Source organism: Taudactylus pleione, unplaced genomic scaffold (genome assembly GCF_031769625.1).
Source record: "Taudactylus pleione unplaced genomic scaffold, aTauple2 ptg000329l, whole genome shotgun sequence".
Classification (NCBI taxonomy): Eukaryota; Metazoa; Chordata; class Amphibia; order Anura; family Myobatrachidae; genus Taudactylus; species Taudactylus pleione.
The window spans coordinates 12073417-12099722 of NW_028284730.1; the positions used below are offsets into that span (position 1 = coordinate 12073417).

At 48.0% G+C, this 26306-nt stretch overlaps 1 protein-coding gene across 2 annotated transcripts; it reads left to right on the plus strand.

Moving 5' to 3' along the window:
- Window positions 1-330: 330 nt before the first annotated feature.
- On the plus strand, window positions 331-26156 carry POLR3D (RNA polymerase III subunit D). Of its 2 annotated transcripts, none has more exons than XM_088443261.1 (9): window positions 331-432; window positions 2384-2546; window positions 4826-4869; window positions 5107-5258; window positions 5349-5473; window positions 5642-5810; window positions 6162-6424; window positions 7243-7395; window positions 25480-26156. In XM_088443261.1, the coding sequence occupies exons 2-9, from the start codon at window positions 2385-2387 to the stop codon at window positions 25600-25602; spliced, it is 1191 nt and encodes a 396-aa protein (XP_088299387.1). In that variant the 5' UTR covers window positions 331-432; window position 2384; the 3' UTR covers window positions 25603-26156. The 2 variants fall into 2 exon arrangements, with proteins under 2 accessions (XP_088299387.1, XP_088299388.1); XM_088443262.1 differs by lacking the exon at window positions 331-432 and adding an exon at window positions 442-491.
- The last annotated feature ends 150 nt before the right edge of the window (window positions 26157-26306 follow it).

The window sequence follows — 26306 nt, forward strand, 5'->3', positions numbered from 1 at the left end:
ATCTCTAATGTGTCAATACTCATCAGAATCAGATGTGCTGTGCAGTTAGGGGACATTAGACACATTTCCCTTATAACTGATGTATTATTAGCAGCTGTACAAGAAGAAACCAGACCCCTATGCAGCACATTGTGCTGCTGCCAGTCCTGCTTACATGAATAACAAGTGTATCAGCCATATGGCAGCTGCAAATAACAAACTATCGTTGGCATTTAATTGTCATGTAATCACATAATGTAACGGGTGTGTTGTCATGGTGATTACATCATATGTAGAGAGCCTGAAATACTCTACGGAACACTGGCAGCCGCAGAACTACATCTCCCGGCATGCTGTGGGTGGGGCAGAAGTGACGTAGTTAGTCGCATCACCCAGCTGCTGCTTACAGTGTGTCTGTGTTGGAGACATGTGATGGTGACCTGCAATAGCCAGGTGAGGAGGGATCATGTACATACTGATCATGTCACATGCAGTGCGGCTCCTTTCTTCCTGTACGCTGGTGCATTATCCTGTCTGTGCCATATAGTGCGTGCCTGCTGTGTTATATAGTGGGTGCCTGTCTGTGCCATGTTGTGCTCCTGTGTTATATACAGGGTGCCTGTACCATGTAGTGCTCCTGTGTTATAATAGTGGCTGCCTGTGCCATGTAGTGCTCCTGTGTTATATAGTGGGTGCCTGTACCATGTAGTGCTCCTGTGTTTTAATAGTGGCTGCCTGTGCCATGTTGTGCTCCTGTGTTATATAGTGGGTGCCTGTACCATGTAGTGCTCATGTGTTTTAATAGTGGCTGCCTGTGCCATGTAGTGCTCCTGTGGTATATAGTGGGTGCCTGTGCCATGTAGTGCTCCTGTGTTATATAGTGGGTGCCTGTGCTACGTAGTGCTCCTGTGTTATATAGTGGGTGCCTGTGCTACGTAGTGCTCCTGTGTTACATAGTGGGTGCCTGTGCCATGTAGTGCTCCTGTGTTATATAATGGGTGCCTGTGCTACGTAGTGCCTGCTGTGTTATATAGTGGGTGCCTGTGCCATGTAGTGCTGCTGTGTTATATAGTGGGTGCCTGTGCCATGTAGTGCTCCTGTGTTATATAGTGGGTGCCTGTGCCATGTAGTGCTACTGTGTTATATAGTGGGTGCCTGTGCCATGTAGTGCTACTGTGTTATATAGTGGGTGCCTGGGCCCTGTAGTGTCATGTGTTATATAGTGGGTACCTGTGCCATGTAGTGCTCCTGTGTTATATAGTGGGTGCCTGTGCCATGCAGTGTTCCTGTGTTATATAGTGGGTGCCTGTGCCATGTGGTGCTCCTGTGTTATATAGTGGGTGCCTGTGCCATGTAGTGCTCCTGTGTTATATAGTGGGTGCCTGTGCCATGTAGTGCTCCTGTGTTATATAGTGGGTGCCTGTGCCATGTAGTGCTCCTGTGTTATATAGTGGGTACCTGTGCCATGTAGTGCTCCTGTGTTATATAGTGGGTGCCTGTGCCCTGTAGTGCTCCTGTGTTATATAGTGGGTGCCTGTGCCATGTAGTGCTCCTGTGTTACATAGTGGGTGCCTGTGCCATGTAGTGCTCCTGTGTTATATAGTGGGTACCTGTGCCCTGTAGTGCTCCTGTGTTATATAGTGGGTGCCTGTGCCCTGTAGTGCTCCTGTGTTATATAGTGGGTGCCTGTGCCCTGTAGTGCTCCTGTGTTACATAGTGGGTGCCTGTGCCATGTAGTGCTCCTGTGTTACGTAGTGGGTGCCTGTGCCATGTAGTGCTCCTGTGTTACGTAGTGGGTGCCTGTGCCATGTAGTGCTCCTGTGTTACGTAGTGGGTGCCTGTGCCATGTAGTGCTCCTGTGTTACGTAGTGGGTGCCTGTGCCATGTAGTGCTCCTGTGTTACGTAGTGGGTGCCTGTGCCATGTAGTGCTCCTGTGTTACGTAGTGGGTGCCTGTGCCATGTAGTGCTCCTGTGTTACGTAGTGGGTGCCTGTGCCATGTAGTGCTCCTGTGTTATATAGTGGGTGCCTGTGCCATGTAGTGCTCCTGTGTTACATAGTGGGTGCCTGTGCCATGTAGTGCTCCTGTGTTATATAGTGGGTGCCTGTGCCATGTAGTGCTCCTGTGTTACGTAGTGGGTGCCTGTGCCATGTAGTGCTCCTGTGTTACGTAGTGGGTGCCTGTGCCATGTAGTGCTCCTGTGTTACGTAGTGGGTGCCTGTGCCATGTAGAGCTTCTGTAAGCTCTAATATAGCTGCACAGTCTATGATTGTACAGTATCTGCCAGCTCATTGTATTGTACCACATAATAATTGTATTTATTGTGTGTAGATCTATCTATATATACACACACACACTTTGTGAAATATACATATTATATCTTGTCCCATTCACACCTCCCCAGGATGTCTGACGATGCTAAGAAGAATGATTCTGCTTCTGGCGGTCCCAGGACCCCAGCTGCAGGTGCGAGAGGCCTGGTTGGGCGCAGACCGTCCACACCCCTTACGCCAGGCCGACTTCCTTCTATCCGCTCCCGGGATCTTACTCTTGGTGGTGTCAGAAAGGTGAGCTTAATCTCTGGATAGTTATCAAGTGATTATTCACAACCAATGTATAATCTAAATGACAATGCTGAAGCCGTGTATCCCCTTATAAACATACAAACGAGAGCATGATTACGACATTGCAGTCGTGCTGTCGTTTGTATGTCTAGTGATGTGCCTAGACTGGTCGTTCAGTCCAGGCACATCCAACATCCCTGTACACGCTGAACCTGACGGGATCATCAGGTTGACCAGCATGTACGGGCGATGATAGATGGCAAAATCGACCAGCGGGCACGCGCATCGCTGATCGTTTTTATAATTTACATGCCCGATTTGTGGGGGATTGCACGATAATGACATCATTATCGTGCAATCGCCTGTCAAAATCGCCTAGTGGATACCCGCCTTTAGAGATCCTTATATTGCTGTGGGCATGTGTAAAGTTGTGGGTCTGAGTAATTGTGTGGCTTCCCTTCCCCTTCGTTAATCCATGCAGATTCCCCTCTAGGGAGAATAAAATGAAACTACAGTAGTATGCCCGTGGCGAACATTTAGCCAGTTTGAACCCATAAAAGATATGTGTGAAACGTAACCGGCTAAGTCATGTCCTTTTATGGTTTTTGTGGATTTTTGTGTCACATTTTGGCAATAAGTAAGTGCGATGATGGACTCTGAAGCAAAATGGACCATTTCCAGGGGTTATTGCAACGGGAATCGGCGGTTCGATTTTCGGCAGCGCCTTGCCGACCACAGCAGAGTTTCCGGCAGCGGAAGCCCGACAGCGCTGGAAATCCCGATCGTCGATAGGTAAGTATTCTCTAACCTAACCTAACCCCCTAACCCTCCTTAGGGGCGCCTAACCCTAACCTGCCCCCCAAGTGCCTAAACCTAATCCCCCCTTCCCCGCTGCCTAAACCTAAGTCCCCTAGGGGGGTGCCTAACCCTAAGTCCCCCCCAGGGGTGCCTAACCCTAACCCTCCCTCCCCCTAGCCTAACCCTCCCGGGGGTGCCTAACCCTAAGTCCCCCTCGGGGGTGCCTAACTCTCCCTCCCCCTAGCCTAACCCTCCCGGGGTGGGGGTGCCTAACCCTAAGTCACCCCCCGGTGCCCTAAACCTAACCCTCCCCCCCCCCCTGCGGCTGTCTGCCCGCGCCGCCCAGCATCCCTTCGATCGGGATGCCGGGCGCCTGTCTCCCGGCGTCGGGGAAATGTCAGGCGTCTACATCTAGACGCCCGCCATTTCATCCCTCGCCGGGATATCACAGTCAGGAAGCCGGCTGCCGGTATTAAGGCAGCCGGCTTCCCGATTGTATACCTTGCAACGTGAGCCCCTATTGATGCAAATGATAATGCACTGTTACTCCGCCTCACCGTCTCCTGCCAATCAGCGGCTCAGCAGAGAAAAGAGGCATTGCTTTCAAGGCGAAACCCGGTGCTGAATGGCTGGGAGTTGCAAGCCTGGAATCGACGTGTTGATATATTTGGCCATGGATTCTGAAGCAAAATAGACCGTTTCCAGGGGGTATTGGAAGCTAAGCACCTATAGATGCAAATGATAATGCACTGTTACTCCGCCTCACCGTCTCCCAGCCTCCCGCCAATTAGCGGCAGCTCTCATGGAAAGCAGATAGAAGAGGCATTGCTGTCGAGGTGCAAACCGGGTGCTGATTGGCAGGGAGTTGCGAGCCTGGAATCGACTTGTTGGAGAAAGTAGGTGAGGGAAGAGCGCCCCCTACGGCAGCAACCTCACGTGTTATGCCGCCACGCGTCCTCCCTCATTATGTAATAGCTATGTCACGCTGCCCAATCAGGAGCTGAACTGGACAGAACGTAAACAGTGTCCGCACATGGCTAAGGCTCCGGGTCCATGTGAGAGCACAGACCACCAGTAGTGCGTGAGAACAGCACCTGGCGGCGGTCACCCCTATCCTGCTTCCCCCGGGTCACTGTGCTGACTCTCTGTTCTGGCAGTTTTCTTGACATTTTAAGTTTAGCTATATCAAAGCATTTTATAATTCTTATTTATTTTTTTTTCTAATTACATTTTATAGTTTTATTCCAAATTCTATAATTTATTGCTGATTGAAATCTGTTGCAAAAGAATCACATTGATATCTTAATTAGTCTTTGAGATATTCAATAAGATTTATAGATCATAATAACTGGAAAATGCAAACATGGGGATTATAATGTAAGCAATTTTCTGCAATGTATGCTGGAATACGGAGGAGAGCATGTGGCTGAGTGTTGGGTTTGCCTGTCATATCACTGCGTTAATTATATTCTGTTTGCTTTCAGAAAACATTTGCTCCAAACATAATCAGCAGGAAGATAAAAGAAGAGTAAGGAGATGCTCTTACCTATATACTCTGCCTCCCTACTAATAATGGGGATTTGCCCCTCTGCCCAACTTTATTTACTCACTTTACTTTCCATATTTATTCCTGCCCAAAATTGTCTTCCTCCCCATCAGCTTCATTAATCTCCACTTCATCTTCAACTATGTTTGTTTTCTCCCCCTCCCTTGTCCTGGTGCCAATTCTTTTTTTATTTCAATCGCACTGCTTTCCTTATGTCAGGCCTAAAGAAGAGGTGTCTGTAAAACATGAACGGTCTGAGCGTAACCGGGATCGGCGGGGGGATGGACCAGGGAGAGGACGGGGAAGACCACAAGTCATCCAAAGTCACTCCATTTTTGAGCAGGGACCGGCAGAGCAGCTCAAGAAAAAAAGTAATGACCCACATCACACAGTGCTCTGGTCAGTTTTAATGTTTCTACAACTGTATTTAAAAACAGAAATTTTTCTTGCTTTGCCTGTAGGTGGGTGGGACGGGCCCACAGACTCGGGTGAACTTGGTCCCTCACACATCATTAACATAAAACGGGAGAAAAGGGAAACCGAAGAGGAGACTAAACAGATCTTGCGAATGCTGGAAAATGACAAGGTAATAGGAAGCCTCCTCCCACCAATCAATCATGATTTTTTTTTTTCCCTATAGCTTAATTTTACATTTTCTTCCCTTTTTTATTCTTTTTTTAATCCTTTTGACACCCAATGTTTTTGCCTCTTACTCCCTCTGTTTGTGTTTCTCACCCTCTCTGTCCCGCTGTAGTTTCTGGATGACCCAGGTTTGAGGAACGATGTACAGAATCAGCCAGTGCAGCTTCCTCTTGCACACTCAGGCTGGTTGTTCAGAGATGAGGAGGAAGAGGAGGACACAAAGCCCCTGCCGATAGCCCCCAAAGAGGAGAAGATGGAAGTTGAGCCCTCATCAGTCAAAGGTCAGTAGCCTTTAATAAAATCACCTGTGTATACAATGACCTCAGCAAATGGATCGGGGAGTTGTATCAAGCCTTGGAGAGAAACAAAAGTGCCAACCAATCAGCTCCTACCATTTTTCAAATTCAGCCTATAACATGACAGCAGCTGAATGGTTGGTACTTTATCTCTCTCCAAGGCTTGATACATCTCCCCATAGGTGTGAAATGATTAAGATCACAGACATTTTCTTCACACATTAAAATCTGATTTTTATTACTATAGACTGCACACTTCAGTAGACCATTGTAGCACTGTAGGGGATTATTTAAGAACTGGAATGTAAGGGTCACAGGTTATTTTCATACTTCCAGTGAAGGAAGAACCAATGGAAGATGAAAGCGCATGGAAGTCTCGTGTCCCTACAAGCAAGCCTCCGGCAGTGAAGAAGGCCCCCGAGAAGAAGGATGTGTCTCTACCAGAGTTATTGGAATCTATACGTCTCTCTGAAGAGGAAACTCTCTTCTTCATGCAGCTTCCTGACACGCTTCCAGGGCAGCCGCCCACCCAGGACTCCCGACCTGTCAAGACTGAAGTTCAGAGTGAAGACGGTCACATGTTGCTGGTCAAGGACAAGGTGTGTGTGTGTGTGTGTCCCTGTCCCTGTCATGTGACATACAGTATTTAGGTTGATGATTCAGGCAGTAGTCAATGGTCTATTTTGTGTCTTTTCAAAATTTATTACACACAGGCTAACTGCTAATCCCTGCTCTTTGTAGGGAGGTTAAAATGTCATGGTTCTTCGGGTATATAGTTCCTTTTTACTTTGAGATATGTTACCACTAAGCTGTGCATTTGGAGTAGTGTAACGTTAAAAAGCCTCCAGTTATGCAGTGTTCCCATGCTCTCTGCTAACAAAGAACACCATCATCATTCCCATTGATACATGAGAGCATGTACTGAAGTGTCTGTTTATCTCACCTAGGTGCAGATGTTGCACATGTAATATTTATTTTAAGTGTATTTGGGTATTTTTGGACTGTTATGCTGGGTACACACTGACCGATATATCAATCGTACAGCCAACAAATTATATATCGTCCCAGCCATCAACTAGTGTGTACACCTGATATATCTTCGAACAACGTCATTCACATATTTTGTCGACCGTGCAGCACAGCAGATGCGATTTATGTATCAGATAGATCGTGCATATCTGCTTGCGTTCACGGATGACTGACCAACCCATTTGCTGGCTGCAGGAACCACCAACAATGACGTCACTACCGGTTCCTGAAGGCAGACCTGTCGGTCGGTCAGTAAGTGTGTATGCTCACCTTCATACACATGAAATCTAGCTGTCTGTCGGCCAACTGTGTACCGGACAGTTTTGTGGTGCTTGTTACAGCGGTTTATTTAACTTGCCAATATGGACTGTATTTACATTTTCCTCAGGAAACACAGGCAGCAGAAGAGAGCTGTTCGCTACGAGATATAGCTGAGGGCCAGATTGGAAAACTGGTTATACGCAGATCAGGCAAAGTGCAGCTTGTCCTAGGCAAGGTCACTCTTGATGTCGCCATGGGGACCTCCTGCTCCTTCTTACAGGTGACGTCATTCGCAGTTGCTATGCTTTATATGATGTGCTCATTTTTATAACATTTAAATAGGGTTTTGCTAATTCTGTAAAATTTGCTTACACTTTCTTGTCTGCAATTTGTTATGAAGTCTCAAATGATGCTCTGAATCTACTTGTCTAGATGTAGACGCTAAATACTATCTTCCATAGCTTTTAGTTTAGCTGAAAGTGTCCATATACAGCTATAACTTTTCATCCAACTTTCATAAATAATGCAAACCAGTCTTATGCCAGAACTGCTGATGCTGTGTTAAATCTGTTTTTTTTTCTTCTTCAGGGTCCACAGGGAGACCTTGGGGGTGTAGGTGATGGATCTGGAATCCGGGCACCACACAGTTGAAAGCTTTCAGCTCCCAGGATGCACTTGGTCCACTCTACCTATACCATGCCCCCGAGCTAGAGGCACCTCCGTTTCGTTGGTGCCCGGCCGGAGTCAGGACGCCATTACGCAGGGGCTGCTTAGGCAACCCTTAAGCTTTTTATTTTTATGATTTGATTATTTTATTTTTACTACGAGAGTGCGCAGCAGACTGTCTGTGGGACGTCTGCGCTGCCGCTCCATCACCCCTCCGGTGCCGCGACGTCAGTACCGATCTGGGGTTCTCTGCGGACACTCCGGGGGTCAGCGCTAGCCAAAGCCCCCGTGGAGGACCCAGACTGTAGCCGGACTATAAGGGGACAGGTAAGGTAAAGCAGTCTATACCTCCGGCCTCTGGGGACAGACCGGAGGTCGTTGGGTGTGTACGCAGGCTTTAGCCACCACAATCCACCAGGGACATTAGGTGCAGGAACCAGTGTCCTGGGGGTTAACAACCAGCCAGGGGAGACAGTTTCCCCGTTTTAGCGTCTCCTCCCCTCAGAGCGCCTTTCCTCTGAGGTCTGGCTTCCCTGAGCTGTCCTCCTCCTAGGCCATGCCCCCTCTGAGGTCTCCAGCAGTCATTTTCTTCAGTGGTGCAGTCGTAGCTCTCTCAGGACAGTGTGTGGTCCGGTCCCTCTACATACCTTTCCCTTGGGTTAGTGTATGTAGTGTTATAGCCTACCAGACACTGAGTCTGTGTTGTTGAATGTAGTGCCATATTGCAGTTCTATATCTGCATTGTATTTGACTTATGCTAGCGCTGCCTGTCTGTGTCTTTTTTTTTTGTCAGCATGTATCTTTCTACTTAAGGGTCCACAGGGTATCCACAGGATACCTTGGGGTATAGGTGTGACGTCAGTCATCGGGCACCATAGAGTTAAGCTTTCAGCCTCCCAGGATGCACTAGGGTCCCCCTCCTAGACCCCGCCCCCGAGCCAAGGCATCTGTTTAGTTTGGTGCCCGGCCGGAGTCGGGTGCACCTGTTGGAGTGGGGGCCAAGAAGAGCCCCTGAAGTTTTCTTCATGCAGCTGTGGCTGCACATCTGGAAGTACAGCATGGACAGTCAGACCTGACGTCCATGCTGTCTTCCCTTCACCCCCGCCGGTACCAGAACGCCGGTACCGATCTGGGGATGCTGGTGAGCATCTGGGGTCACAGCTAGCGGTGACCCCAGATGTTCAGGACCATGGACGGAATCAAGGGGGACAGCAAGGTAAGCAGCGGGGTCCCGCGGTGGGTCCCCGCTGTTACATGGTCCAGAGTCCCCAGACGGGGCTCCCTGGGGACTGGCTGCAGCGTGGAGCCAGGTATTTAACCTGCGCTTCCACTACCCCCCTGGGACAGCGGACCGTAGCAGAGCGGTAGCGCTGCGGCGTCCCGGGGGTTAAATGCATGCCAGGGGAGCGCGCCTTCCCTGTCTCACAGCCGGCGCCTCCCCCGCTGCACACAGCCCTCTCCGCAACACGCCGACTGGCCCTGTGGCAGCGCTCCTCCCCCAGGCCAGCCTCCTCTCTGCTCCTCGGCGGCCATCTTCAAGAACGCATGGTGAACGCTGCTGGAAGTCTGGACGGAGGCATCGAGGTCTGGGTCCCCCCGCATACCTCTCCTCCGCTGTGGTCAGGTCTGTGTATGCATCGCTGTGTCCTACCAGACTCTGTGTCTGTGTAGTTGATTTATCAGCACTGATTAGTGCAGGAATTGAGTTTCTTTGCATTGTATGTGACTGTGCTAGCGCTGCTGCCTGTACTTTCCATTTCTGTCAGCCTTATTACTGTCCCTGTTCTTTCTGCTAAAGCCCTTGCGGTGCGGTGCTGCAGGGTGGTCTCTCGCCTTTTTAAAAAAATTGGTGAGAGGGGTCACATACTTTCTAACATCATGTCTGAAAGTGACTTTCCTCTCCGGCTGCAGTGTACTATGTGTAAAGTACCTTTAGCGGAGGGGAAGGGTAGCGCGGAGGGCCTCTGTCGGCAGAGTTTGTTGTTGGCGCGGCTTATTACGGTTACAGCACCGGTACAGGAGCCGCCCTGGGCTTGTTTCGCTCAGGCGCTTACAACCTTAGTGGGCCAGTTAGCTCCGCAGCCCGCGTTTACGCAGATGGGGTTGTCCCAGCAATCAGTGGTGTCGTCACCCATGCAGGCTTTCCCAAGACAATTGGTGGTACCCCGCAGTCTCCCTATTTCCCCTCTCCCGGTTTCTCAGGAGCCGGCGTGGGTTAACTCCCTAACGAGTTCTGTACAGCACTTGTCGGATGTGTTGCAAGGAGAGAGTGTGATGCGGCCACATAAACGGCCGGTGGCGTCTCTGTCCGCTCCTTATGAGGATGACGGATGTCTGATGATGGGGAGATTCTGGATCCTTACGATCAGGAACCTCTCCGTACTCAGGAAGTGGACGCTAGGTCCAAGGTGTATATTCCTGGACTTATTCGGGCAGTCCGCACAGCCTTGGTGATTGAGGACGAAGTTCCCCAAGCGGCTAAATCCAAGTATGCCTTTTTTAAAGATGTGAAGGGTGACGTCACAGTCTTTCCTCTTTCGGGTCAGTTGGTGGACCATTTAGAGGAGGCGTGGAAACAGCCTGGCAAGCGATACCAGCCGCAGAGGCGTCTGACGGTGGCTTATCCGTTCGCGGATAATTATTTTGCTAAGTGGGAATCCCCTCCACAGGTGGATTCTCATGTGACACGTCTTGTCCGTAGTGCCACATTACCAATGCCATCCATGTCCTCCCTTAAAGATGCTACGGACCGCAAGGTGGAGATCTGCCTGAAGTCCGCTTGTTCACTTGCGGGGGGGGGGGGGGGGCAGCACGGCCGGCTATGGCCATTTGCTGGGTTGCCAGAGCTATGGAGCGCTGGGCGGATACGTTGGAGGCGTCCTTCGATTCCGGCTGAGTTGATTGGTAATCTCCGTGATTCAGCCACTTATATCAACGAGGCGGCCTTAGACATTAGTACCCTGGTGTCTCGGATTTCTTCAGCAGCGGTGGCTGCTCGTCGCACCTTGTGGTTGCGATCCTGGAAGGCGGACGGAGAAGTTCTCTTCGGTCCAGATCTGGACAAAATTGTAGCCACACTGGCGGCAGCTAAATCGGCATGTCTCCCGTCGGCTGCTGTCCCTTCAGGTTCAGGTACATCGTCCTTTCGGTCTTATAGGGCCCAGGGCAGGCCCAAACCACAGTCTTTTCCCCGACAGGCTGGCCCCAAGAAATCGGCCAAGCCCCGGAAGCAGGCCTGGAGTGCCAGACGTCCGGCCCCTAAGCCAGATGACAAGCCTGCGGCCTGACGGTCCGGGCCTCCCGTTGGGGGATCCCAAGGTGGGAGGCCGCCTGCTGCAGTTCGCCTGGTGTTGGTCGGTCACCACGACAGACACTTGGGTTCTCGAGGTGGTCTCCCACGGGAACGCCCTCTCCTTCCGGCACAGACCCCGGCTCGATTTTTCACCACGGGTCTACCATCAGACCGGAACAAGGCCACGGAGCTGCGGAAGGTCTTGCACACTATGCTCCAGGCTGGAGTTATAGTGCCTGTTCCATTCTCCCAGAGGGGCCAGGGTTTCTATTCCAATCTCTTTTTGGTGCAGAAACCCAATGGGTCGTATCGTCCGATTCTCAACCTCAAAGCTCTCAACAAGTCTTTGCGGGTGCCGAAGTTTCGGATGGAGACCCTACGGTCCATCATTCTGGCGCTGGAACCTGGGGACTACATGGTGTCATTGGACATACAGGACGCTTACCTGCATGTCCCTATTCTTTTGCGCCATCAACAGTTCCTCAGGTTTTCAATCCGCAGCGACCACTTTCAGTTTCGGGCGTTACCTTTTGGCCTGGCGACAGCACCACGTGTGTTCACCAAGGTGATGGCGGTTATGGAGGCTTCTCTGCGGCTGCAGGGAGTCCGCATGTTGCCGTACTTGGACGACCTTCTCTTAGTGGCAGTATCGCCGGAGCTCCTTCTGCGTCACCTGGACCTGACCATTGCCTTACTGCACAGGCATGGCTGGTTGATAAACTGGCAGAAGTCCACTCTAATCCCGTCTCGGCGGATTCTGCACCTCGGAGCCTTATTGGACTCGGGACAGCAAAGGATCTTTGTTACGGGGGAAAAGATCTCTGCCTAACAGTCGAGGGTGCGCAGTTGTCTGCACAGCCGCCGGGTGTCTCTACACTCGGCAATGAGGTTACTGGGCTCCATGGTGTCGGTGTTCGTCATGGTGGAATATGCCCAGTTTCACTCCAGACCTCTGCAGCACCTAATCCTATCCAAATGGAACGGACTGCCTCAGTCTTTAAAATCCCAGACGATAGTGCTCACCCCGGAGGTTCGTCTGTCCCTTGCCTGGTGGTTGCAGACGACCCATCTCAACAAGGGTCGTCCGTTCTGGGTACCGAATTGTGTCCTTTTGACAACGGACACCAGTCTTCGGGGCTGGGGAGCCGTTTCGGGTCCACACTTGTTCCAGGGCAGGTGGACTCCGACAGAAGCAGAGCTTCCAATAAATATCTTGGAACTCCGAGCAGTCTTCAATGCTCTCCAGCAGGCACATCGGGTTCTCCAGGGTCGCCCAGTGCAGGTCCAGTCGGACAACGCTACCACCGTGGCCTACATAAACCGGCAAGGAGGAACCCGAAGTCGAGCAGCTCTCGTAGAGGTGTCTCGGATCCTGGTATGGGCGGAGCGCAATCTTCCGGCCATATCAGCTGTCTTCATCCCGGGAGTGCTAAATTGGGAGGCGGACTTTCTCAGTCGCCAGGACGTTCATCCGGGGGAATGGTCCCTGCACCCGGACATTTTTCAACTACTGGTGGACAAGTGGGGTCTTCCAGAGATCGACCTCATGGCGTCCCGGCACAACAACAAGTTGCCGGTGTACGGGTCTCGCACAAGAGACGAAGAGGCGTCTCTGGTGGATGCTCTGTCCGTCCGGTGGACGTTCCGGTTCGCTTACCTGTTTCCTCCGGTTTCCCTTCTTCCACGGGTAATCCGGAAATTCAAACAGGAAGGAGGGACGCTCCTGTTGATAGCTCCCGCGTGGCCCAGACAGCACTGGTTCTCAGACCTTCAGGGTCTGTCCGTGGACAGTCCTCTGCGGTTGCCGCTACGACCGGACCTTCTGTCGCAGGGTCCTTGTCTTCACCCGGACCTGACTCGGCTGTCTTTGACGGCGTGGCTGTTGAGACAGCCATGTTAAGGTCCAGGGGGTTTTCCAGCTCTGTAGTGCGTACCATGTTACGAGCTCGGAAACCGTTTTCCACGAGGATTTACCATCGCGTGTGGCATACGTTCTTCCAGTGGTGTCGACCGAGAGGTTATGCACCGCAGGAGTTTCGTCTGTCTCGGATACTCGCCTTCCTACAAGCGAGACTAGATCATGGGCTTCGCCTTGCTTCTTTGAAGGTTCAGGTTTCGGCCCTGTCTGTCTGGTTTCACCGTAGGATTGCTACAATCCCGGATGTGCGCTCCTTTATGCAAGGTGTTCTACGCATTCAGCCACCCTTTGTTCCACCTGTGGCGCCTTGGGATTTGGCTGTGGTCCTGAGGGCTCTCCAGGGACCGCCGTTTGAACCACTGGGCTCAGTGGATCTTAAATGGTTGACAGCTAAGACTGTTTTCCTTCTGGTTATTGCTTCGGCCAGACGTGTTTCTGATTTAGGGGCTCTTTCTTGTAGACCCCCTTTCTTGATTTTTCATGGGAACAGGGTAGTGCTACGCACTCGTCCTGAATTTCTTCCCAAAGTTGTTTCCCAGTTTCATGTTAACGAGGAAATAGTTGTTCCGGCCTTTAACTCACCTGGCCTTTCAGTGGGTGAGGCCACTTTGGATGTTGCGCGGGCCTTAAGGACTTTTGTTGACCGCACTTCTTCGTTTAGGAAGTCGGACGCCTTGTTTGTCCTCTATGGCTTCCGTAAAAAGGGTTGGCCTGCTTCAAAGCAAACTTTGGCAGCCTGGATCCGTATGGCTATTTCTGAGGCTTATCTTCATGAAGGTCTGCCGGTTCCTCCTTCTCTGAAGGCTCATTCCACTATGTCTGTGGGTCCTTCGTGGGCACCTCGACGTGGTGCCTCTGCAGTCCAGATCTGCAAGGCTGCTACGTGGTCCTCTGTCCATACCTTCGTGAGGTATTACAGGTTTGACACCTTCGCCTCTCAGGATGCTTCCTTCGGGCGGCGGATTCTCCTTTCAGCACAGGAGCGTCCCCACCCTTAAAGGATACTGCTTTGGGACATCCCCAAGGTATCCTGTGGATACCCTATGGACCCTGAAGTAGAAAATATGAGATATGGTAAGAACTTACCCTTGTTATCTCTATTTCTACGAAGTCCATAGGGTTCCACAGGACTCCCGCCCTGTCGCACCTGTGCTGCAGATGGGCTTTACTCTGGTCACCGGTTTTTCCGTCTCCCTCTGGTGAGAATGTGATTCTTGTGTGTATCCAGATCTTTTTTCTCTCTCTTCCTTCTCCTCCGGCCTATGGCTTGGTACAAAACTGAGATGCCTTGGCCCGGGGTATAGGAGGGGGACCCTAGTGCATCCTGGGAGGCTGAAAGCTTAACTCTATGGTGCCCGATGACTGACGTCACACCTATACCCCATGGTATCCTGTGGAACCCTATGGACTTCATAGAAATAGAGATAACAAAGGTAAGTTCTTACCATATCTCATATTATACCTTTTCTCTAATCTGCCCTAATACAGGTGTAGTTAGGGTGGTTCTGATACCTCGCATATATAATAAAATATTTGTGAGGTCTGTCACATATGGTTGTGTGCTGCACTCTGCCATATTTTGGCAAAGGGGCTCCTTCAGCTTACCCAAGCATCAGACAGGATCAATGTTTTGCATATTTAGGCAGTGGGCTCCTGCAGCTTATCCAAGCATCAGGCAGGGCCAGTGTTTTGCTCTTCTCTAGTATCCCATGTACTCGTGATTGCATCATACCCAGTGCCATATTGTGTGTCAGACATGTCTGACAAGGACAACTCTGCACCCGCTCTGCTATCTTGCAGATTATGTGCTGTAGGTTTAAGTGAGGAGGATTTAGTTCGGGAAGGGTTATGTGTGAGGTATTATAATCCTCCATACTACGGTACAGCTACCCCCTTGGGGCTGCCTTTTCTCAGGTCCTGGTCTCAATTGCGGGCCGCCTATCGGTCCCAGCTGTTTCTCCCCAGATGGGGTTACCTCAGCAGACCATCATGTCCTCTCAGGGCCTACCTCAGATTATGCAGACTCCTCCTGTACCACAGCAGTCTGTCATTCCCTTACAGGGACTACCACAGGCTATGCATCCACTATGGGTGGATGATTTCTCTACTTCAGTGCAGAGCCTGGCTGCATCCTCTACAGCCCTTCAGACAATATTGCAGTGTGAGAAATCTCTAAAGCCAGCTAAGCGTCCTGTGTTGTCATCTCAGTCCACACAGCTCTCTGAGTTTGAGATGTCCTCTGACGACTGAGAGATTGCTGATGCCTCTAACCCTGACTCACCTCTGCAAGAGTTGGAGACTAGGTCAAATATTAATATTGCTGCCTTGGTGCATGCTAGCAGATCCATATTGGTAATAGAGGATGACGAGCCAGCCCCTCAATCCAAACACCCCCTGTTTAAACGGGTTAAAGTGACTTCGGCAGTATTCCCTCTTATCAGATCAGCTAGTAGATCACATCCCTGCTGCCTGACAATCGCCTTGTACGAGGCATCAGCCTCAAAAGAGTTTGGCCTCATGTTACCCATTTCCTAAGGCTCATTGTAAAAAATGGGAATCATCCCCTGCGGTGGATTCTCATGTTACACGTTTAATAAAGAGTGCAACACTACCCAGTGGCGTAAGTTCATCCCAGAGGCAAGTTATAATTTGGTGCCCCCCTCGTCGCAGCCGCTGACACTATAATGTAGCAATTCACATGCAGACAGGCTATAGATAGAAGGCGGCAGCTGATGGTCTGACATGGAGCTCTACACTAGTGTGTGGTGGCTTCTCAGGTGCCACGTATTGGGCAGCCGTGACAGTACACTTTAGGTACATAGTTACAGCCCTTATTGGGGTGAATATGTTGTGGACAATGGAGGAGGTGCCTCTTCAGAGCTGGAGCCCGGCAGCAGGCGCCTCCATTGTCTCCCATAGTTCTGACACTACCTATGCCTTCCATTTCCTCCTTAAAGGATCCTACAGATAGGAAGGTGGAAATCAATAAACTCTCTTTCAGGATCTGTTTGCCCGCCCGTCCATGGCTATCTCATGGGTAGCTAAAGCTATAGAGAGCTGCGCCGATGCACTTGAGGACTCCTTTCCCTCGGGAGCTCCCAAAAATCAAGTGTCATTGGTTGGCCACATCAGGGATGCGGCTGCATATATTGGTGAGGCTGCTCTGGATGCCAGTCTACTGATCTCCAGGGTCTTGGCCGCAGCCTTGTCAGCTCACCGTTCCTTGTGACTACGCTCTTGGAGGACGGTTGCTCATTCTAAGAGAGGCCTGGAGGCCTTACCAAACAATGGGAAGATCTTGTTTGGTCCAGACCTGGACAAGATTGTTGACACATTGGCAGCATCGAAATCTGTGTTTCTGCCTTCAGCATCTGCTCCTAGACAGTCAGCTGCCAAAAAGGCCACCAAGCCTGGAGCACAAGACACCCTGCTTTCAAACCAGAGGTTTGTGGGAGGCCAAATTCTTCAGTTTGCCCAGTGCTTGTGTCAAACCACCAAGGAAGCTTGGGTAAGAAACATAGAATTTGACGGCAGAGAAGAACCACTTGGCCCATCTAGTCTCCCCCATTTTTAAACATTGTTACCTCAACCCTTATTGATCCTTACTTCTTCTGAAGGATATTCTTATGTGTATCCCATGCATGTTTAAATTGCTCTACTGTCTTAGCCTCTACCACCTCTGACTATTCCACTTGTCCACTACCCTTTCTGTAAAGTAATTTTTCCTCAAATTTCCCCTGAACCTACCACCCTCCAGTTTCAGAACATGTCCTCTTGTTCTAATACTTCTCTTTCTTTGAAGAATGTCTCCTTCCTTTACCTTGTTAAAACCCTTTATATGTTTGAATGTTTCTATCATGTCCCACCTTTCCCTTCTCTTCTCCAAAACTATACATATTATGATCTTTTAGTCTTTCCTGGTATGTTTTGTGGTGTAGACCTTGCACTATTTTAGTTGCCCTTCTTTATACAGTCTCTAATGTAGATATGGCCTCCAGAACTGAACACAGTATTCGAGATGAGGACCTACCAATGACCTATACAGTGGTACTATCACTTTCTTTCTGCTACGGATTCCTTTCCCTATGCAAGCAAGCATCTGACTTGCCTTCCTCATTGCTTTGTTACAAAGTTTGCTTGCCTTTAAGTCACCTGAAATAGTGACTCATGGATCCCTTTCCTCTTCAGTAGTTTCCAGTAAAGTGCCATTAATACTATATTTTAGCCTTTGGATTTTTAAGACCCAAGTGCATGATCTTGCATTTCTTGGCATTAATCTGTAGTTGCCACTTTCTTGACCATTCCTCTAGTCTACCTAGATCATCAATCATTTGTTTTACCCCTCCTGATGTCTATACCCTGTTGCATACCTATTGTGTCATCTGCAAAAAGGCATTCTTTCCCTTCAATACCATTTGCAATGTCACAAATAAAGATATTAAAAAGCACTGGTCCAAGTACAGATACCTGAGGTACTCCACTGGTAACATTTCCCTCTTGAGAATGCACTCTGTTTACTACAACTCTCTGTTTCCTATCCAGCAGCCATGATGTTATCCATTCAACTATCTTTGTATCCAATCCCATGCTTCCCAGTTTAACAGTCTGCGATGTGGAACAGTGTCAAATACCTTACTAAAGTGTAGATAAGCTATATCTATGGCCCCCCTTAATCTATTTCCTTAGTCACCCAGTCAAAAAAGTCAATAAGATTTGTTTGACATGACCTCCCCCCAGTAAATCCATGCTGTTTGGGATCCTGCAAATAGCTGGATTTGAGATAATCTATGACTCTTTCTTTTAAGAGTGTTTACATCAATTTCCCTACTACTTATGTAAGGCTCACTGGTCTGTAGTTGCTTGCCTCTTCCTTGCTTCCACTTTTGTGCAGTGGGACGTTTGCTCTTTTCCAGTCCTCTGGAATTACTCCAGTAGCTAGTGACTTGTTGAATAATTTTGTTAGTGGTGTTACCAGCACCCCTTTAAGCTCTTTTAGTTTCTTTGGATGTATCCCATCTTGCACCATTGATTTATCCACTTTCAGTTTTGAGAGTTCTGTTAGGATCTTCTTCTCTGTAAATGTGCTTGTTCCTACCTCCTTTTTCTGATTACACCTGCAACTTGTGGCCCCTTTCCCTCTCTTTCAGTAGTGAATACTGAACAAAAATAATAAGATGATCAGCTATTACATTGTCTCCCTCAACAAGACTCCCTCTTTCTGTCTTTAGTCTTTTTATTCCACCTTTTTTTTTTTCTCCTTTTGCTTATATACTTAAAAAGTTTTGCCCCCTTCACCCACTGACTGTGCCATTTTCGCCTCAGCTTTTGAACATCTGAATACTTCCTTAGCCTCCTTCTGTTTTACTAGACACACCTCTTTGTGCATCTGCTTGTATTTCCTAAAGGCCATCTTTTTTGCTTTCACAATACCTGCTACCTCTTTCCCAAATCACACTGGCTTCCTTTTCCTTCAGGTTTTCCTGACCCTTTTGATACAAAGGTCTGTTGCCTTTAATATTGCACTTTTTAAATTTTCCCACCTATCCTCCTCTCCTTTCAAGTTCCTCCACTCTGCCAAAGATTCGCTTACGCATCTTCCCAACTCAGCAAAATCAGCCTTCCTGAAATCTAACACCTTTTGTTTTTGTATGGGGTGAGGTCAGTATCTGTCTTTATTCTGAACCATACTACTTGATGATCACTAGATCCCAGGTTTTCACCCACTTTTACATCAGATACTCTGTCTCCATTTGTAAGTATTAAGTCTAATACTGCGTCTTTCTGAGTGGGCTCCCTCACCAATTGCTGGAGGGAGGCTCCCTGCAATGAATTCAGGATGTCCCTAATTCTAGTGGAACTTGCCACAGACAAGAGAAGTGGTCTCTCACGGGTATGACCCCTCATTTCTTCGAAGACCTCCGCGCCAGTTTTTCTGCACAGGCCCTTCTTCAGACAAGAACAAGGCCTTACAGATCCAGAAAGCCATATAAAGTCCTTGTGCCAGTCCCACTAGCCCAGCGAGGGACTGGTTATTATTCTACTCTCTTTCTGGTGCAGAAGCTGAATGGATTTAATTGGCCTATCCTCAACCACAAATCCCTGAACAAATCCCCAGGGTGCCCAGGTTCAGATTGGAAACCCTACACTCCATCATACTGGCTATGGAACCTGGGGATTTTGTGATATCACTGGATATTTAGGACTCATACCTACATGTCCCTAAAATGCCCTCTCACCAGCTTTATCTCTGGTTTGCTATACTACAGCAACACTTCCAGTTCCGGGCACTACCCTTTGGCCTGTCCACAGCTCCAAGGGTATTTACCAAAATTATGGCTATAATGGCAGCCCATCTGCAGAATCAGGGTATCCGGCTACTACCATACTTGGATGACCTCCTCCTGTTGGCAGGTTCTCCAGAAGTACTTTGCCACCACCTGCAACTGACAATTGCCTTTCTATAGGCACACGGGAGGTTAATCAATTGGAAGAAGTTCTCCCTAAATTCCTCCCAGAGGATGATTCATCTGGGGGCCCTACTTGATTCTCAACAGCAGAGAATTTTACTGACTTCAGACAAGATCTCCACATTACAACCACGAACACGCAGATGCCTCCACAGTCACTGGGTGTCAATTCACTCGGCGATGCAGGTCCTGGGATCCATGGTGTCCACCTTTTGAATGGTGGAATATTCTCAATTTAATTCCAGGCCTCTGCAGGGGCTGATCCTCTCCAGATGGAACGGATTGCCCCACCGGATCAAAGTTCAGACAATCGTGTTCTCTCCGGAGGTGCGTCTGTCTCTGTCTTGGTGGCTACTGACGTTTCATCTAACCAAGGTTCCCCCCTTTTGGATCCCAGACTGGGTCCTCCTAACAACGGACGCCAGTCTCTGAGGCTCGGGCGCAGTGACCGGTCCGCACTCTTTTTAGGGTCATTGGACAGCAGTCGAAGCAACACTTCCATTCAACATATTGGAACTTCGGGCTGTGTACAGGGCCCTCAAGATGGCCAAAGACATACTTCACGTGAAACCCGTGCAGGTTCAGTCTGACAACGCCACCACGGTAGCTTACATCAACCATCAAGGAGGCACTCGCAGTCAGGCGGCAATGACAGAAGTGTCACACATTCTTACATGGGCAGTGTGTCACCTCCCGGGCATTTTGGCAGTGTTCATTCCGGGAGTTCTCAATTGAAATTGACTTCCTCAGCTGTTGCGACGTGCATCCAGGGGAATGGTCTCTTCCCCAAGAGGTGTTTCAACTCCTAGTGGACAAATGGGGCCTCCCAGAGGTGGACCTCATGGCCTCCCGACACAATCACAAATTACCAGTGTACGGGTCCAGAACAAGAGATGCCAAGGCAACCTTGGTGGACGCTCTGTCAGTGAAGTGGACCTTCCAGTTTGCGTACCGGTTTCCTCCAGTCTCCCTTCTTCCTCAAGTTCTTCGGAAGTTCAAACAAGACGGAGGCACTGTCTACTACAGAGTGCGGAATACATATTTCCAATGGTGTCATCCCAGAAATTACGACCCTCAGGTGTTTCGGATTTCCAGAGTCCTGGCCTTTCTTCAAGCTGGATTGGACCTTGGCCTCCGCTTGGCCTTGTTGAAAGTGCATGTCTCTGCTCTGTCAGCATGGTTTCAACGAAGACTTGCTCTGCTTCCGGATATCCACACCTTCCTCCAGGGTGTCCTCCGGCTTCAACCTCTGTCTCCTCAGTGGCTCCTTGGGATTTGGCGGTAGTTCTTCAGGACCTCTAGGGTCCTCCCATTTGAACCACTAGATTCAATGGATCTCAAGTGGTTGACAGCTAAGACTCTTTTTCTTCTGGCAATTGCATCCGGCAGGAGGGTCAGAATTGGTATTTCACCAGGACAGGGCTGTGCTTCGCACTCGCCCTGGGTTCCTTCATAAAATTGTTTCTAGTTTCCACATTAATGAGGAAATTATAGTTCAGGCCTTTCAATCGCCGGACCTCACGGCAGGTGAGGCCTATTTGGATGTGGTCTGCGCCCTCAGGATTTATGTGGACCGTACCAGTTCCCTCCGAAAATCAGACTCCTTATTGGCAGCTACCTGTGGCATCTCGGCTGTTCAGCTTTTTAAGGCGGCCACGTGGTCTTTTGTTCGGACGTTTCTAAGGTTAAATACTTTTGATACCTTCGCCTCTTGCTTCCTTTGGGTGCCGCATTCTCCTCTCAGCGCAGGAGTGTCCCCTCCTATAAAAGGACTGCTTTGGGACATCCCCAAGGTCTCCCTGTGGAGCCTATGGACCCTGAAGAAGAAAATGAGTTATGGTATGAACTTACCTTTTAACTCTTTCTTCAAAGTCACCTGGCTTCATATGGGCTATGTTGCTGGTCACCGGTTTTCCGTCTCTTTCTTTGTGAGAATGTGATTCTTGAGTGTACCAGTCTTCCTTCTCTCTTATCCTCCTCCAGCCTTTGGCTTATTACGAACTGAGGTGGCTCTGGCTTGGGGTGGGGTATAGGGAGAGTGGACCAAGTGCATCCTGGGAGCTGAAAGCTTTTAACTTCGTGGTGCCTGAATTCCAGATCCATCACCTATACCTCCAAGGTCTCCCTGTGGGCCATATGGACTTCGAAGAAAGAGAGTTAACAAAGGTAAGTTTTACCATAATTCTCATTATCTGGCCTTTAAACCAATGCTTTAATTGCAGTTGTCGCTGAAAAAAGGAAGACAACTCATTATTTTACATTGCCAGGGACCCCAGTAGGTATCCCTAATTTTGCTTGTTGACTAGGGTCAGTAATTGATTAACCTTCCCTGATATTACACTAGTGTCAAGATTGTGAGGGCGCAGATCCCCCAAGTCCTGATGGTAGTGAGGGCAGAGCCCAATAAACCCGTGGTAAATGCACAAAGGGCCACAGATCCCCTAACAATCTCTCACAATTGGTCAGACTCGGCGACACAATCTACCACGCAGTTAGTTGGTCTCCCCCTGCTTCTAGGAATAAATAACTTATAGCATAACCTTACTGATCTAATAGCTCCTTCAAAGACAGGGTTCTGGAGCATATATGACATAGACTAATAGAGGAACACTTTAAGGGGCCTATCCATTAGATGAGTTTCTGGATTGTTCAGAAAGTCGTCTAATGGATAGCCGTCAAGGACCAGCGATGCGTGTGCACGCTGGGTCCTTGCCGACCCCAACTATCTGTGGAACATGCTGGTCACCCTGGCGACGGTCGTCCGGTTTCACATGTTCCCAGATAGGTCGGTCTCCTGCACTGAATGACGTTCAGTGAACGCCGTTCAGTGCGGGCACCGCACCCGGTGACCTGAAGTACTGAACGCTAGACGTTCAGTTTTTCAGGTCGCTTAATGGATAGGCCCCTTTAGTTACATTAGTAGTACAACGCTTAGGTACAGACATGATATAGAGGGATACAGATTATATAGACAAATGTGTTGCAATTTCAAAATAAAAGGAAAAAAATTACAGAATATAACGTAGCCCAGTGGTTCACAAACTTTTTTGAATCACGGCGCCCTAGAGTATCAGCATTGTCTTCACAGCACCTCTAAGCCAAAAGCTTGTTAATGAGAAATTTAGATAAATTTTTTTAAAGTAGTAACGTGAAGTAAATTGTGCTTACCCATCATTCTTAGGTTCCATTATGTGGTGGTGGACAGATTTGTGCTTCTGTTTGTCCACATATTTACATTAAATTGACCATGAATAATTTGATTTGGTGCTAAACCACCAACCTGAGGCACCCCTGCAAGTGTCCCGTAGCACCCCAGGGTGCTACGGTGCACAGTTTGGGAACCACTGACTTAGCCTATTCTGGCTGGGGCCATAGCTGGAAAATTAAGGTGCAGTCTCTCAATTACATTGAACCTCAAATTCTGAAGGCCCCATACATCAGAGATTGATTGCAAATTGCATGATTGCTGCAATCGATTGTGTATAAAAATCTTTCCCTTTTTCAATCGATTGCTGCAATCAATCTCTGATGTATGGGGGCCTTGAGACAGAACAAAACAGTCCCATACCTTTTATCACCTGTTCCACCACCCCTGAGGTCATAACCAAGTTTCTGATGACTGGCTAACCAGTTAATGAAATCAGGGTCCATACCAGGACTGCCCACTTAACGTTTACCTTCAGTACAAATAGCTGTACATAATTTTCCCTGTGTAATAGCTACACAAAATATGGTATCACATTAGCCTCTATTATTTAAGCTTCCATGGATGTGAATGTCTTCCAAACAATACATTCTGGTGATTCTCAAGTCACACCCGAGCTGCATACAGACCTCAGGTATATTTGTATGATTTTAGTAACCCATAATGGTCATCGAAATATACATTTTACATCAAAACAGATAAAATATGGTTGTGGTCTTTGTTCCTGTTTGAAGTCTGAATTCCATTTTAGTCACATGACCGTTTGCTTATAACCACTGTTTTAGAATACAATTGGGCATCCTCACGTCATTTTTATGCAGCTGTACAGTAGATGAAAGGCTCTGTTTACTAATATGTTCAGATAATTGCCATTTTCTGCTGTCAGGATTCCATAATCGAATGTACATTTTAATGAAACTACACTGGAACTCTTGGTTTCTTAAGTGTGCTCAACATGCTAATGAAAATCATTTCATAGGCTATACAGGATAAATATGAACAAAAGGCATTCAGATTACCTGTCCTCAATGAATTTACATCACAGGTTCTGAAACTGTCCTCAGGACACCAAACAGGTCATGTTTTCCAGGTCTCCCTAAAGAATCACAAGTGAAATATTTCTTTCCCCCTGTGGATCTCTTAAAATGTGTCAGTGAGTAAAGAATACACCTGTGCTCTTGCCAGGTGACCTGTAAAATGGGCTCCTGAGAATCAAGTTTGAGAACCACTAACTTACATTAACAAATACCAGTTAATTTATATATACAGTGATCAATGGGCCAATAGGTAAATTATATTTAATGGAAAATATTTTCTCTACAATGCCCTAACATGCCTATGATCTCTACATACTGCTTACAAATATTAATGTGTGTGTATACTGGTCCACGAAGTTGCTGAAATATAGTGCTTTGTGATTTAGTACAATCTGAGAGGAACTGGTACATATTAACATGGTGAGACTTGGGGCATAGATCCCCTTATTTACGATATACTTAGTGGGCAGAATTGATCAATAAGGGTTTCTCCAACGCGGTTATTAAAAAAACTATAGCTATAGGGAGACACGTGGTCCGCAGCTCCATACAGAGGGCAAACAATAAGACTATACAAGACAGTACACAGTACTTAACAGTAACAACAAATACCAAGTAGCATTACACTCACAACACGGCTATGGAAGCGGGGTACAGTGGAAGTACACCTGTACTAAATTGTGATTACACAACTAACAGGCTTGGAGCCGTTAGAGGTGGGAAGAGGGAAAAAGGGAGTAGTGAGCCCACAGAGGAGCGGTGTGCTGCTGGTGTGCAAGAGCAGTATGTAGTGAGAAAGGAGAGGGGAGGACCTTGATCATAGTTTACAGTTTAAAGGAAGGGGACAAATGGAAGACACAGGGAGTGAGCCAGTACAAGGGGAGCTGAGGGCAAGAAGTGAGAATGGGAGAGAGATGGAGGAGTCAGGACGGGGTGTTAAGTTATGTGTGGACAAGGTTAGGTGGTGGATGGATATACTTGTATGAACAAGTGGATTTTCAGCGCTCGTTTGAAGCTATTCATGCAGGGGAATAGTCTGAGAGAACGTTCAACTGGTAGAGGGCTGCACGGAAGAAATATTTGATTCAGGAGTCAGAGGTGGTAACTAGAGTGGTAGAAAGACGGTGGTCAATGGACTGATGCATAGTAGAGAAACTGCATCTTGCAAGACAGTCAAAGGCAACCCTTAGCACTAGCGCCACCTGGTGGCACTTGAGGGTGTTCTGAGTGGCACCTGCTGGATCAGTCCCTCCTACTATGCCCACTGCTTCACCTCATTCCAAGCGTGGCCTGCATACCCTGGACCTTTTGTGAGTAAACCCTGCCGCTTAATCCAGTTGAATAACAGTACAAAAATTCAGAAGAATGTCTTCGTTTCCAGACTACAAATTATGAACCCAACAAAAGCATACTAACTTCAGTACAAGAAGGATGGGGAGGTCTCTAACATTGTTAGTATCCACTTATTAAATTTTAATGTATCTTGTAATTGTGGTGGCAGGCCAGAATTTTGGTTTGTAATATTGAATGTCTGGCACCGAAACAAAAAATGCTGACTACCCATGCTGTAAGATGACCATGTTACTGGCCAGCTTATTACGGTGTGTATATTAGGAATAGAAGTGTGTGTTGCTGTCTTCTGGTTATGGAACTTTCAGGGCACATCTTTTCATAAGATTACTGAGGACTTTTTTCTCCTTCCTTGTACTGTTCCCAGGGTGGCACTTACATGCTTGTTGAAAGCTATGTATGTGATGTTTTTTACTTACTGTCTTGCAGGAACTGGTGTCAGTCAGTGTTGGAGAAGCCCGGCGAGGAGAAATGATGGTCCTGGGACATGTTCAACATAAACTCGTCTGCTCACCAGACTTTGAGTCTCTACTGGAGGGACGGCAGCGCTGAAATACTCTCACACTTGTTAATAAAGCATTGACTGTGGGTTTTAACCCTAGAAAGTACTTTTGTGACAAGTAGACTGTGTGCCTTAGGGTGTGGTGTTACAGTTTGTTTCCTGAGCTGGTCAAATCCTGCTAGTGTTTACTTTACATTTACAGATTCTGTACACTTAGATGTTTTTCTTCTTCTATCCATGTTATTGGATAATCATCTTTTGCCCACTGAACACAGTGGATGATGTTGGACATCATTTGTTTACTACTTGTGTGCGTATAATGTAGTTAAATCCAGGTTTTCTTTACAAATCAAAAAGAGGGGATACTGAATAAAAGGAAACCATCCACACTGTATTGTTAGGACCCATCAGGTCTTTATTTAATTAAACTGGACACAATGTGATCCTATAATATTTCACTTTGAACTGTTTTTATATCATCAGATTGCACTGTTATGCTTTCATCTGTCTATTTATTGAGGCTGTCTTTAGTTCACTAGGACACAGACAGTTCCTAGTGGATGTGATCTTGAAAGTCCCATTCATAAACACTGTCTAAAGTAAACAGTCTCACAAGTTTTGGTTGTCTAGCCATAGAAGGTAACAGATGAGTTTTGGAATTGATTCAAGTGATTTTGGGGACTGAACCAATAGGCATGTACATGAGGACTATCTGTTCACAGGTGTCTAGTTGACAGACCCTCCAACATGACCC